This window comes from Amphimedon queenslandica, unplaced genomic scaffold, assembly GCF_000090795.2.
Source record: "Amphimedon queenslandica unplaced genomic scaffold, v1.1 AMPQUscaffold_13059, whole genome shotgun sequence".
Taxonomy (NCBI): Eukaryota; Metazoa; Porifera; class Demospongiae; order Haplosclerida; family Niphatidae; genus Amphimedon; species Amphimedon queenslandica.
In genome coordinates this window covers 9,633-23,301 of record NW_003546705.1, presented here as the reverse complement: position 1 = coordinate 23,301, position 13,669 = coordinate 9,633, and the positions used below count along the sequence as shown (strand labels likewise).

At 36.1% G+C, this 13,669-nt stretch overlaps 3 protein-coding genes across 4 annotated transcripts in view; 1 reads left to right on the top strand and 2 right to left on the bottom strand.

The window, feature by feature from the left end:
- The window catches only part of LOC109585455 (adhesion G protein-coupled receptor L3-like), a 3,944-nt gene extending 1,780 nt beyond the window's left edge, over nucleotides 1-2,164 (bottom strand). Inside the window, exons 1-9 of the mRNA XM_020001541.1 lie at nucleotides 1,981-2,164; nucleotides 1,180-1,925; nucleotides 937-1,113; nucleotides 810-886; nucleotides 659-761; nucleotides 561-609; nucleotides 213-499; nucleotides 116-161; nucleotides 4-68 (exon numbers count right to left, since the gene is read on the bottom strand). Coding sequence (XP_019857100.1) covers nucleotides 4-68; nucleotides 116-161; nucleotides 213-499; nucleotides 561-609; nucleotides 659-761; nucleotides 810-886; nucleotides 937-1,113; nucleotides 1,180-1,925; nucleotides 1,981-2,152 — 1,722 coding nt within the window. The 5' untranslated portion in view covers nucleotides 2,153-2,164. The remainder of the gene's footprint in view (nucleotides 1-3; nucleotides 69-115; nucleotides 162-212; nucleotides 500-560; nucleotides 610-658; nucleotides 762-809; nucleotides 887-936; nucleotides 1,114-1,179; nucleotides 1,926-1,980) is intronic.
- On the top strand, nucleotides 2,106-11,809 carry LOC100634953 (ribosome biogenesis protein BMS1 homolog). 2 transcript variants are annotated; one of them, XM_020001548.1, is made up of 13 exons: nucleotides 2,106-2,199; nucleotides 2,246-2,656; nucleotides 3,017-3,096; nucleotides 3,290-3,478; nucleotides 3,724-3,866; nucleotides 4,288-4,409; nucleotides 4,642-4,787; nucleotides 4,850-5,797; nucleotides 8,412-8,552; nucleotides 8,792-9,068; nucleotides 9,979-10,043; nucleotides 10,358-10,586; nucleotides 11,060-11,809. In XM_020001548.1, the coding sequence occupies exons 2-13, from the start codon at nucleotides 2,293-2,295 to the stop codon at nucleotides 11,641-11,643; spliced, it is 3,288 nt and encodes a 1,095-aa protein (XP_019857107.1). In that variant the 5' UTR covers nucleotides 2,106-2,199; nucleotides 2,246-2,292; the 3' UTR covers nucleotides 11,644-11,809. The 2 variants fall into 2 exon arrangements, with proteins under 2 accessions (XP_019857107.1, XP_019857106.1); XM_020001547.1 differs by having other exon boundaries at nucleotides 2,168-2,656.
- On the bottom strand, nucleotides 6,780-8,139 carry LOC109585459 (protein NETWORKED 1A-like). The gene has a single exon (XM_020001549.1). The coding sequence runs from the start codon at nucleotides 8,108-8,110 to the stop codon at nucleotides 6,842-6,844; it is 1,269 nt and encodes a 422-aa protein (XP_019857108.1). The 5' UTR covers nucleotides 8,111-8,139; the 3' UTR covers nucleotides 6,780-6,841.
- Nucleotides 11,810-13,669: the final 1,860 nt, after the last annotated feature.

The following is a 13,669-nucleotide window of genomic DNA, read 5'->3' as shown; positions in this document are numbered from 1 at the left end:
GACATTATTGAGATCATTAGAATCAACTACTGTAGTACAACCATCAATAGACCAATTACCAATACCATCTGAATAAAGCAACAAAATCAAACTAAAATTACATAGCATTAGTTACCTGCTCCAGTAAAGTTCCAGAAAGCACAACGAGGATTTGTAACATTCTGTGAATAATAATTTATAGCATAGTAAACATACTCTTATCAGTGACTTACTTCTTCATTTAATGCTAAAATGATTGTAACTGGATCAATCAATTCAGTACCATCAGGTATTCCACCAACTATTATACTGATAACAGCTGAACCTACCACTGTCATTACTGATGATGAAGAGTTCACTTCTTTACGAACTGGAAAGAAGTTTGCTTTCTTGTATAAAGTTGATGCTACATCAATGTTCTCACTGCTTGTAACATTTTTAATGTTCTTTGGTAAAATCACCTTTGTGATAAATGTCAAAGAACTCAAACTGTCAGAAGTACTAAAATTTAATTCCTTATCTATCAATAATAATAAATTATTATTTATGATTTTGTGTTAGTAGTTAGTACACATACTTACTAAAAGCACAGGCTGATATTGTTAATCCACTAAAATTAGCTCTTGCAAACTATTTCATTATAATCAATCATTATATGTAGCAATTGCAATAGTCTTACTCTTTCTGCTCTAAACAAAATGTTTTCTTCAGCAATTTTAATTACAGCAAAATTTTCCTGTTCAAATACAACTTGTATGAATCCTTCAAATGACTGGATTATACTGAAGTGTGCATTTAAACAAAATAAATCATGTTAACTTGTAACTCACTTATTGGATAAAACATTAGTTACATCCATGGGCCATTCTACTAATAAATTGAGTGTTTGTACAATATTTCCTGTTGTCTATTACACATATGATATCATTACAAGTGTCAATTAATCTACAAACTTACTTCAATTATTAATGGCAAACTTTCATTTTTCAAAAGAACAGATACTATTGCTTCCAATACTGTTGATATTACGTCAATGTTTTGAATGTTTTGGTCAGCAAGAGTACGTGTTGCATTTTCCACTAAACTGCTCATATTGAAAGCTGCTGAACCAAAATTATCAACTGTAATGTTTACCTGAAACATATTAAATAGGGTATTTACATCTAACCACAATCATAATTATACTATTATATTACCCACTTTAGATAATTCAATGAATCCATTTGTAACATCAGTAGTAGCACACCTCATCACATCTTGTGATTCCCAATCAGAAGAAGTAGAACATATTCTACTTGCTGTAGCTCCAATAGGGCCACTAGGACACAATATGGTAACAGTCATTCCAGCTAGTGTTAGTGGCCATTTAAACTGACCATGATCATTAGTATTAGTCTGGGGATGGCATACACGAGTGGGGACTGAAGTTGATGTAGGAAGTAGCAATGATATACTTGGATTGATTATTGAGGGAACAGAGCTTGGTTTTAGTGGAATGGAAGATAATGTCATTGAAGTTGATTTGGGTGATGCCAAAGTTGAGGAAGATGATAATGAGGATGATGAAGTATGAAAGGAAGTAGTTGGGTAGATTAAGGATGAGGTAACTGATGAGTGTGAAGAGAAAACTGCTGGAGAGGGTAAACAGCATTTTGAAGAATTTGAGCAATATGGTCCAGTTGAGTTACATGATCCAGAACCGGCTGATACTAGAATGCCATTACTACTATCAAACTCAATCCGAGTACTTGATAACCTTCTGAAAACTTTAGTACATATAGAAACTGTCAAAGGACTATTAACATCATTTTCAATTGTTACAGAACTAATTAATGGAAAACAAAAGATACTGCTTTGATTACAATCAATCCAGTGAAAGTACAAGGTTGTGGGTCTTGAATAATTAACACTAATTTTGTATTGTGTATTTATACCTGGTTGGGAGCCTATGAAATAACACTATAGCATAGATCTACTAGTAGTTATATTTTACTAACATACCATTGTAGGTCATTAAATAGTTGATGCCTCCTCTAAGTGTTTCTACCCACAGAGTTACAACTGGATCTCCAACAACACAGTCTGCACTTGTCCCGAGATTAAACTTCAATGTAACAGTGTCTGAGCTACCACCAGCAAAAAGAAGAGAGAAAGGCAGTAAAAGCAACAGCATTGTTACTGGTTAATCCAACAGAGGAAATGGAAATACCAAATGCTAAAGTGCATAGCAAACATCAGTTGTCTAATGCATGTATTTGTAGCGTAGGAGTTCTTCATTATTGTAACTGGCTCCACCTACCGTCCACGTGGTTCATGATGGAGGCTACAAAGCAGAAATCTCACAAGAAGCGACAAGCTGGCACCAAAGCTATAAAAAAGAAGAAAAGGGACAAGAAGGGGAAGGAAAACGAGGAAGCAGAGGATCAAAGAAACCCCAAGGCTTTCACTTATCGTAGCGCCATCAGAGCAGCCAGATCAAAAAGGAGGACACTAGACATCAATGAAAAGAGGAACCGTCTCCCCCAGGTGGACAGGACTCCAATTGAACCTCCTCCAGTACTAATAGCTGTAGTAGGACCACCTAAAGTTGGGAAGACGACACTAATCAATGGACTAGTGAAGCACTTCACTCATCACACTGTGTCCAAGAACCAGGGACCAGTCACTCTAGTGTCAGGTAATAGTTTAACGTATGACAGTTTTAAAAGTGGATAACTATTTTTGTATACGACCTTTATCAAAAGGTTTGTTCTTGCAAAATTTTGCTATTCTGCCATCTTGTTTTGTAAATTGATTTTCATGGAATTTAATGTTTTGGATTGTTAAGAAATCTGTTAAATTTGTTATTCTTGGAAAGAAACAGCAATAAAGTCTTGACTATCTGGGAAGAGTGTGTAGTGTGTACTCAGATGTACAGAAATGTCATGCCTACCTAAATATGCATGAAATTAGTACAAAACACAAAGCATCTCTTCCTTCGTTATTGCTTGTAATTGATCCTTCTCTGTTTCTCTGTCCTCTCTCTCTCTCTCCTCAGGTAAAAAGAGACGGATCACATTTATTGAGTGCAATAATGACATCAATTCAATGATTGACATAGCAAAAGTCGTAGACCTTGTAAGTACATTAATGGTTTAATGATCTCAGAAATATCAATGAGTCCAGATGTGCTTTTATTGTGTCTATAAATATCACCAAAAGAAAAATAACATTATCTTTATTAGTTAAAGTAACATTATTCTTGATGTTCGTTATAATAGTTACATTGTATATTGTAGTAGCTACAACTTTTTGTCTGAATGCTTTTTAGGTATTGCTGCTTGTTGATGCCAGTTTTGGTTTTGAGATGGAAACGTTTGAGTTCTTAAATATCCTACAGACCCACGGGTTCCCTCGTGTGATGGGAGTACTGACACACCTTGACATGATGAAAAAGAATAAAAACTTAAGGAGACTCAAAAAGAAACTCAAACAAAGATTTTGGACAGAGATATATCAGGTAAGGTACATATGGGACAATTATTGTATTTAGCTTGATTGCTTTTAAATTAAAAAAATTAAACAAGCATACAATAATCATAAAAGTACCAACGCAAAGTTGAAATGATTATGATGTTTTATTGAATCTGAACCCAATTTTTATTACACATTTTGATACCAGGGCAATAGTTAATGTACTGGTAAGTGTTAATGTGAACCAGTCTTTATCATTGATATTATAACATTTTTATTTTATTTTTTTAGGGTGCGAAACTTTTCTATCTGTCCAACATTCGTCATGATCACTACATGAAGAATGAGTTGCATAATCTTGGTCGGTTTATATCAGTCACAAAGTTCAAACCACTAGACTGGCAGTCATCGCATCCTTACCTCATTGCTGACAGGTAGTGCAGTTAATGGTTATACATGTACATATACATGTACATGTGAATGTATATATACATGTATATTATCTATGGGGTATAATAATAAAGGTGGATATTGCCCCTCCTGTGGCTTTGTTTATTTATAATAACAAACCACTCGTCTAATTCTTAGGAAGTTAGGAGTGGTTTGTTGTGTAAATAAACAAAACTATAGCAGCTGGTTACCAGCGATGGGCTGAATGGGTAGCTATACAAATATGGTTGAACATGCAAGGTTAATTTATGGTATTTATAAAATGCCGCATCTTACATGTGTATATACTGTATATGAGTTAATAAAAGTTATACATGCATAATGTCATTGTTACATGTACATGTATGCTGAATACACTTTTATCAGTATCTCTCTTTTTTCTATTCTTCCTTCTTCATTTCATAGGATGGAGGATCTCACATCTCCTGATTCAATTAAAGAGGATCCATTGTGCAACCGAACCATCTCATTGTATGGATATGTGCGTGGAACTAACATGAAATCCAGCTCCTATGTTCACATACCAGGTATGAGATATTTGGTACCAAGATCTCAGCTTATGTTCATTGGAGTAATATTGTACATGATCATAATATTCTCTGTTCTTTTACTTTCTCTATTTTCCCTGATCTCTCCCTCCCTCTCTCTTTCTTTCTCACTCATTCTCTCTCTCTCTGTCTGTCTGTCTCTCCCTCCCTCCCTCCCTCTCTCTCTCTCTCTTTCTCTCTTTCCCTTCCTCCTCTCTCTCTCTCTTTCCAGGTTGTGGTGATTTTAAAATGGCCAACCTTTCAGTCCTGCCTGACCCTTGCCCTCTTCCTGAGAAAGAAAAGAAGAGATCACTTGATGAGAGGGAGAGACTCATTTATGCTCCAATGGCCGGCATAGGAGGTGTGGTCTATGACAAGGTAATTAACATCATGTCTATTATTATTATTATTATTATTATTATTATTATTCTCATTTATAGGATGCAGTATACATTGAATTAGGTGGGAGTCATTCCATGAGTAAGAACACACCCACCAGTGAGATCATTCACTCGCTAATGAATACTGGTGAATTATTGGACAGTAAGATGAAGGACTCACGACTGCAACTGGTGACCAACTCAAAAGTCCCACTGGTTGGAGCCGAGGAAGAGGAGAGAAAGAGAAGGAGAGTTACTTTTGAAGGAGAGGAAGAGAGCGAGACTGATGGGAGCGAAGATGAAGAAACAAATGAAATCATAGAGAGTGATGGAGAAGATACTAGTGGCATAGAAACTGACACTGAAGAATCTAATAATGGAGAGAGTGACCATGAAGAGAGTGACCATGAAGAGAGTGACCATGAAGAAAGCGATGAAGTTGAAAGTGATGATAATGAAGATATTGATGATGAAGATATTGAGAGTAATGATGGAGAAGATTTTAAAGATGAGACGGGTCTTAAGTGGAAGGAGAACTTGTTACAAAAAGCGGCTGCTTCTTTCATGAGGAGCAGGAAAGTTTCACTCCAGAAGCTCATATACAGCAATGACTCGGAAAGAAAAGAAGGAGAGAGTGACGATCCAGGGAAAGAAGAACTAGGAGGAATGTTTGTGACTCGGAAATCGGTCAACGATTCGCACTATCACCAGATCGACTCTTCTGTCACCGACTTACCTCTTAGTCAGGACTGGTGCGATGGGGAGGCTGTTTCTGTTGCTAAGGATTACTTTGTTACTGGTAGTTGGGGTGATCTTGATGCTCAAGCACTGCTGGATGAAGATGAGGAGCTTTATGGGGACTTTGAGGATTATGAGACCGGACTGAAGACTGAAGGAGACGTAGAGGAGGGGGAGGAGGAGGAGGAGGAGGGGGAGAGAGAGAGGGAGAGGAAGAAGAGAGAGCTAAAGAAAGCTTTTGATGTTCAGTACGATAATAAAGATGAAGAGGTTAGCTATTTCTATTGCTCTTACATTTGTAAATCTGGCCAAATGCTATATGTATGTAGTACAGTGACTTTGACCAAATTTTGCTAGGAGAGAATTCTCTATTTTTATAATTTTTCCTGATATTTTTATGTTGCGTAGAAAGTTTGAGCTAATTCCGATCAAAATTGGATTTTTTACGAATTTTTAAAGTTGCTCAAAATCATTGTCGTGCTCTCATTTTCGCTCACGATAGAAAACATACTATTCCTTAGGGCATTGATCCTCAGGGCACATGAAACAATGCATTTTGTGGTCTTGAGCTTTGCTATTTTACTCACTGTATGTGTACCGTATATCCTTAAATAGAAGCCGCATTCGAATAAACGCCGGGGTAGCAATACAATTCAACTATAAATACGCAACTCTAGCCCAATAGTAACTCAGTAGTCTAGTGGATAATGCTGGGAGTTCCAGAAGTCAAAAGCATGAGATTATGGGTTCGAATCCTGCTCTGGGCCAAAGTTTTTTTATTTTTTATATTTTTTCGAGATCCAAATACCGTTTTAGGAAATAGATGCCCGGGCTTTTATTTAAGGAAATACGGTACATGTATGTACAGTACATGTATCATTATTCCACGCTCAGTCACAAATTTTGGTAAATTAAGATTTATGAATGATAATATATTCCTGCTAAGTATATAGGCAGCAAAAACTATGTACATTTAAATGGATTGAAACTATGACATTTATTTATAATTTTTAATTTATACTGTACTACTATACAAGCATATACATGTACTACCGTATAGCGGAAAAATTTCACGGATTTGTTCAAAAATCAATTTCGTGGCTTTAATTTTCGTGTTTTTCTACTTTTTAGCCATCTTGAACCATATTAAATCAATTTTCGCGGATTTTATTTTTTTGGATTTTGAAAAAACACGAAATCCACAAAAATTATGGGCCACGAAAATTTTCCGCTATACGGTATATTTTTCAAATACATGTACATATACACAATGTACATGTGAGTCTGGTCCATTGGTACTGTATAAATGAAGAGCTAGTATAAGTGAGTGTCAACATGTAGCTCAAAGTTTCTTTGTGACGTGGCAGGAGGAAAGGTCTTATTGCACATTGGGCATTGACGAGTCTCTTCATAATTGGAGGCGGAAGGGATCTCTGTGTTGTCATCAGGAGAACTTGGACTGTATGTATATGCATATGTATCTGATGGAGTTGATTCTGTAGTTGTTGATTGAGTTGCTTTTTGCTTTAGTTCAGATTCCAGTTTTTTGTTCTCTTCATTGAGTGTTTCGATATTTCTTGTCATTGCTCTTGCATCTTGTGTTAATTTCATTACCTTATCTTCAAGCTCGCTTATCTCTCTTTTTAAAGGGTATATTTTCTCTTTCTGACGTTTTATTTCCTCGTTTAGACTATCGATGATTTCGTTTTTTTCGGCGATTCTCCTGTCATGTTTGCATTGTAATTCTTCCAGTGCTGTGTCTGGAGCTGTGGTTGTGTATTGGTGTGGTGATTGAGTTGATTGACGCTTTAGTTTCCTATTCTCTTCGGTAAGCATTTCAATAGTTCTTTTCATTGCTTCCTTATCATTTGATAGCCTGTCTTGATTTTCTTTTAATTCTGTTTCCATAGACGATATCTTCTTGTTCAAGGAGTCTATTTCATCTCTTAGTCTATCAATCGTTTCGTTTTTATCGGCTATTCTCTTATCTACATGTAGCTTGAATTTCAATTCTTCCAGCTCCTTTTCTAATTCATTGGCCTTACTCTCCTGAGCTTTACTTGTTGTTGTGTGTTTTGGCAGTTGACTTGATTGTTTGTTTAGCTGGTGTAGTTGTTCTTTTAGTTGTTCATTCTCATCTTTAAGAGTCTTGATAGCTCTCTCCATTTCCTTCTCTTTGTCGATCTTGTTGCTTAGTAGCCCTTGCATCTTTTGTATCGCTGATAAAAGCTCTTTGTTTCTGTTTAAAGCAGTCTCAAAACACAACTTTAAATGACCCTCAAGATCACGCAGTTCACCAGTCCAAGGACATCCTTTACTTTTATACTTACAATACACCTTTAGGCCTAGCACTTGCCTCTCCACCATTTTATCTAACACAGTGTAATATTCTTCTCCTTTACAACAAGGGCATGGACCTCCTGCTTGTTGTACTCTGTATATACAGGAATGACAGAGCTTTCTACCACAGCATGTGATGAGATGTGGGCTCTTAGGAGGTAGGAGACATATTGGGCAGGTTAATTCATCAGGAGGGTCTTCTATAAGCTCACAATCGTAGCCACCATCTTGTCCCCAATCCATTTTTGAGTGGGTGTAGCCTTACTTGAATGTTTTCTGAAGCCATAATTACAATGTACTCCATTCAGATAGTTTTGTAGTACATTTTTTGTTATAATAATAATAATGCTGATGCGAATTATTTGTATAGAAACAAGTAAATGTACATTCCCACTATATTAATTTTACTTTTGGTATTAATGATTTGTTGATGTCTCCTCTTTTTCATGATCTCTCTGTCTCTTAATACATGTACATACACATAATTATTTATTCTTTTTCATCTATTTCTATTTCCTTACTTCACATACATGTACATTATTAGGTAACTTACTATGATGAGATGAAGGAGATAATGGCTGAGCGAGCCAAGAGAAACAGACAAGAATTTGAGAGTCTCCCCCCAGAGCAGAGACAGGACTATATAGGTGTACAACCAGGGGCTTATGTCCGCCTAGAGATACCAGTAAATAAAATAATCATATCAATCAATCAGTCCTTCAATCAATACTATTGTATAGTAGTTTTTATATATGCATGTACAGTACATGGCTATGACCTGTATCTGAAGTTCACAAATGATTTTTATAAACTTTATTTTACAAACCTTCACAAAATCTACAAAATTTGTTATATTAAAAAAATTGTTGTGCAATACATAATTAATAATGTTACTCTTTTTATCTCTTGTGTTACTATTTTTAGAACATACCTTGCGAGTTTGTCCAACACTTTGATCCATCCTATCCCATAATAGTCGGCAGTCTACTACCTGGGGAAGAGAAGTTGGGTTACGTCCGCGTTAGAATGAAGCGTCATCGCTGGTACAAGAAGATTTTAAAGTCACACGACCCCCTGATTGTGTCTATGGGATGGCGTAGGTTCCAGACCCTGTGTGTGTATTCAGTGGAAGATCACAATGGGAGGAGACGAATGCTCAAGTATACTCCAGAGCATATTCACTGCATGGCTTCTTTTTATGGTGAGTGTACTGCATGTACATATACATGTACATGTATATACATATATGTTTTAAATTGAAATTATATTGATTTTAAAGTTACATGTACAATTAAATGACTAAAATTTGAGCTGTTTCTGACGAATATTTTTTTGAGCTGTGAGCATTTTTAAAGACGGCCAATTTTTAAAAAATACCCAAGGCTATAGCCCATGGTTTTTTCCAAAAAATGGCTCCGAAATCACCTCCCCCCCAATTTTTATTACATTTTCCGATACATATTGATGTACTTATGCTATGTAGAAAGTTTGAGCTGATTCCGACAAATATTTTTCGAGTTATGAGCATTTTTTTAAATGGCCAATTTTCAAAAAATACCCAAGGCTATAGCCCATGGTTTTTCTGAAAAATGGCTCCGAAATCACCCCCCAATTTTTACTACCTTTTCTGATACATATTGATGTACTTATGCTATGTAGAAAGTTTGAGCTGATTCCGACAAATATTTTTTGAGTTATGAGCATTTTTTAAAATGGCCAATTTTTGAAAAATACCCAAGGCTATTATAGCCCATGGTTTTTCCAAAAATGGCTCCGAAATCACCCCCAATTTTTATTACATTTTCTGATACATATTGATGTCCTTACGCTATGTAGAAATTTTGAGCTGACTCCAATAAATATTTTTTGAGTTATGAGCATTTTAAAAATGAGCCAATTTTTTTTAAAGCAAAGGTTATAGCCCATGGTTTTTCCGATAAATGGCTCCAAAATTACCCCCAATTTTATTATATTTTCTGATACATATTGATGTACTTATGCTATGTAGCATACATCTAAATCTCTTTTAAAATCTCATGAGATTTATGGCCAAAGAGTTAATGTTTCATTATTGAAATCCCATTTCATTGTATTGTCTTATTATTCCCCAGGTCCTGTGACCACACCCAATACTGGAGTCCTTGCTATACAGTCTATCAATAATAACATCAACACTGTAAGCTAACTAGTCTGCATGTACATGTACATTGTACATATTATGTGTTTGTGTGTTAAGTTTTTTGTTGACTTTTGGATGTTTACTCATCAAATTGAAAGTGATGGCTGTGACCCGATTGCTATATAAATGATAACAAGTGAATGGTTCGATATGCACTTCAAAATTTCACCTGCCAATTAACTTTATCTTTTAATCGCAAAAATGCAACTCTGCTATTATGATTTTTTTATCAAGCAATTGTAAAATTTATGGAAATAAAACGGCATTAATTTTTGTACTCTATTTACAGTGTATATTTTGTATCACTTTAGTCAGATTTTCGAGTGGCAGCCACTGGGCTTGTATTGGAGATGGAGAAGTCAACCAGTATAGTTAAGAAACTAAAGCTGACCGGAGTCCCTTACAAGATATTCAAGAACACCGCCTTTATCAAAGGGATGTTTAATACTCCTCTCGAATGTGCTAAATTTCAAGGGGCATTAATTAGAACAGTCAGTGGGATAAGGGGACAAGTGAAAAAGAATCTCTCATCACCGGAAGGTACATGTACATGTACATTGCTATTATAACCAGATATTAGGCCAATTGCATTATAATATTGCTTACTCCTACATGTACGGTGTACCTATTTTCTTGAAATGTCCTATCAGTCATTGACCAAATTTTTTAGAATCAGTTCAAACTTAATGTGCAACGTACAAATGCACTCCTGGCCACTTTTGATGAGATTTACATGTACTGTATTATCCATTGTCTTGGTCATATTTCTTATGAAGCAACTCTAATTTTGATTAAAACTAGCTAAACGCGAAGTTTAAACTTTTCATAAAATTTTTAAAATTCTTGAAAGCTTCATACCCTGAAAAATTCCCCCAATACAATAAGTTGACTACATGAACAGGTAGTTTAGTGTTTATAATCTACAGAATCTCAATAACAAAGAGTAGCCCGTACATTTTTACATTGTAGCTGGATGCCATTAATTACTGTAGCTTAATTCCAATCCTCCACAGGAGCTTTTAGAGCCACATTTGAAGACAAGCTTCTAGCAAGTGATATAGTATTTCTCTCAACGTGGGTCCCTGTGGAGATACCTCGTTACTACAACCCAGTCACATCTCTTCTTTCCTCCGATAAGACCCTCTGGGACGGCATGAGGACAGTCGGACGCATGCGATATGAAGAGGGTCTGAAAGCTCCTTTAAAGAAGGACTCTCTCTACAAGGAGCAGGTGAGAGGACCTCGTAAATTCAATCCTTTAAAAATACCGAAATCACTCGAGAAAGAGCTCCCGTTTAAATCACGCCCGAAACTTTTCGCAAAGAGAAAAAAGAAGAGTCTTGCGGCTAAGAGAGCTGTTGTTTTGGAGCCTGAGGAGAAACGAGTGCGTACATTGATGCAACAACTGACAACTATTCATAGAGAAAAGGCAAAGAAGAAGCTAATGAAGCATAGGGAGGATATTAATAAACACATTGCAAAGAAGAAAGTAGAGGAAGAGAGGAAATTGCGAAGCACACGAGAGTTGCGGAAGAGGTTTTACGTTGAGGTTGGTTACGAAGAGAAGAGAAGAGCAAAGAAATCAAAAACTTCTTGAAACCTTATATTATTGTTATTATTATTATTATTATTATTATTGTATTATTTAATAAAGTGAAGATATTTTGAGTTATGGGGATTATATAAGTAAATAACTTTAAATTTGCTTTCGCTTTGTGAACATTTGATAGGTTTTATTTAAATAGATTTATTCAATTAAAAAATGAAACTAAAGTACTAGCCTAGCCTAACAATAACAACACGTATAATAGAAAATTTTAGTTTTCATTTTTTCCAAATCTCCTATTCATGTTTTCTATAACATCTCTCCTCATCTGCCAGTAACTGGGACAGATTTCTCCATATGGTTGAATCTGACCACGAGAACCAGGCAAAGCGAAACAAAGAACATGATAAAGCTTCATTATATTGCTCCTCTCCAGAAAATAGCGAAGAATGATCTCGTTTGTCGATACATCGTAGACAGAAAAACGAAACAATTTCATGAGCTCCCCAGGGGCATTCCCCCCGCCCTCATAGTAAGGAACTGGCTCAAAGTATTGAGCACTGTCTATACGATAGTCTTTTCCACAAAGACTCAGTGTCATTGATTCTCTTGCTAGTGCATTGATTCGAGGAGGGAATAAGTTTGGTCCCCAATGGTTACGGACTGCAATGAGCTCATTAACAATAGCATCAGCCTCTTCCTGTGCCTCTTGTGTGTCAAGAGATGACAGTGCTGTAGTGTATTCCTGGCACTTGATGAAGAGTTGGCTCATGAGACTCATGAACTCTTCATTGGTAGTGGGGAACATGTCCTTCCATTTGTAAGCCTCCTTGATCTCCTCTTGTAGCTTCTGCCCCTTCTCTGTGGTAATGACAGACATTTCTCCTTCCTCTGACAGTTTGTTTGGTCAAAATTAATTATGTTCACAGCTTTGAATACTTTTATACTATTAACTAGATTCATTCTATGCACTTCAAGGAATGCAGTAGCCACACAGTGTTATTACTACTGTTTATGGGGCAGTGAGCTTGATCTGTCTGCATAATGATTGCAAACTTTTTAACCTTTTCTAATGTCCTCCATTATATAAGCTTGCAAGTTTTATTTCAGTCAAAGAGCTATTCTTGTATTGAAATTCTAGCTTTAATATTGAAATATAATTTTTAAGTGGGTACTCTACTGAGGTTAGCCACAGTTATCATAGTTCTATGCCACTATATTAACATGCATTAATGTGTTTATGGAGGATAGCCTGAATTATAATACTGAATTATAATGACTTGTGCTCCATTGTGTTACTTAAATATAAACTGTTAGCTCTGTATATAGCAATTCCTAAAGTCAGACCATACTGCAAAGACAAAATATTGAGTTCAGGAGCTCCACATCACATGCTTTTATTACCTCATGCTTTAATACTGACTGACCTTTGATGATCTTGTGTCATCTATAGTGCTGGAGGACAGCTGCTTGTAAAAGACGCGTTATGTGGTCATTTAAATAAAATAGCACCTTGTTGGCACACACAAAATGGAAAAATTGGCTGACAAAAATCACAACAAAATTGATTGTAATTGTGTATGCATTAAGTCTGTATAATAATAATAATTTTAATAATAATAGTAATGGTAATAATATAATTATCACTTAATGTCATTCTCAATCCTCTTCATTATGCTCCTCCTAATCTCCCAGTAATTGGGACACATTGAGCCATACACCTGTACCTGTCCTCTGTCTGATCCTTTAGAGTAAGAGAGGACGTGATTATAAATAGTGTCTTTGGTTCTCTCCAAGAAGTACCTAATAATGACCTCATTCCGAGAGAGATCGTAGACAGAGAACCGGTATATTTTCACGTGGTCTCCAGGACTCGGTGAGGACTCGTTAAAAGGTACGGGCTCAAAGAACTCAGCGCAGTCAATCCTATACCTGTGGAAACTGACAGTGAGAATTATCCTCTCACGGACGAAAGCGTTACAGACTGACATTGGCAGCATTTTCGGTCCCCAGTGATTACGTAAGGCTATCAGTTCTTGGACTAAATAGTCTACTTCATGCAAGCCGAAGTGCTGAT

Coding starts and splice junctions, on each gene's coding strand:
- LOC100634953 (XM_020001547.1), top strand. CDS start 2,179: ATGGAAATACCAAATGCTAAAGTGCATAGCAAACATCAGTTGTCTAAT. Junction 3,097..3,289: donor TAGCAAAAGTCGTAGACCTT/GTAAGTACATTA, acceptor AATGCTTTTTAG/GTATTGCTGCTTGTTGATGC. Junction 3,867..4,287: donor CCTTACCTCATTGCTGACAG/GTAGTGCAGTTA, acceptor TTCATTTCATAG/GATGGAGGATCTCACATCTC.
- LOC109585459 (XM_020001549.1), bottom strand. CDS start 8,110: ATGGATTGGGGACAAGATGGTGGCTACGATTGTGAGCTTATAGAAGAC.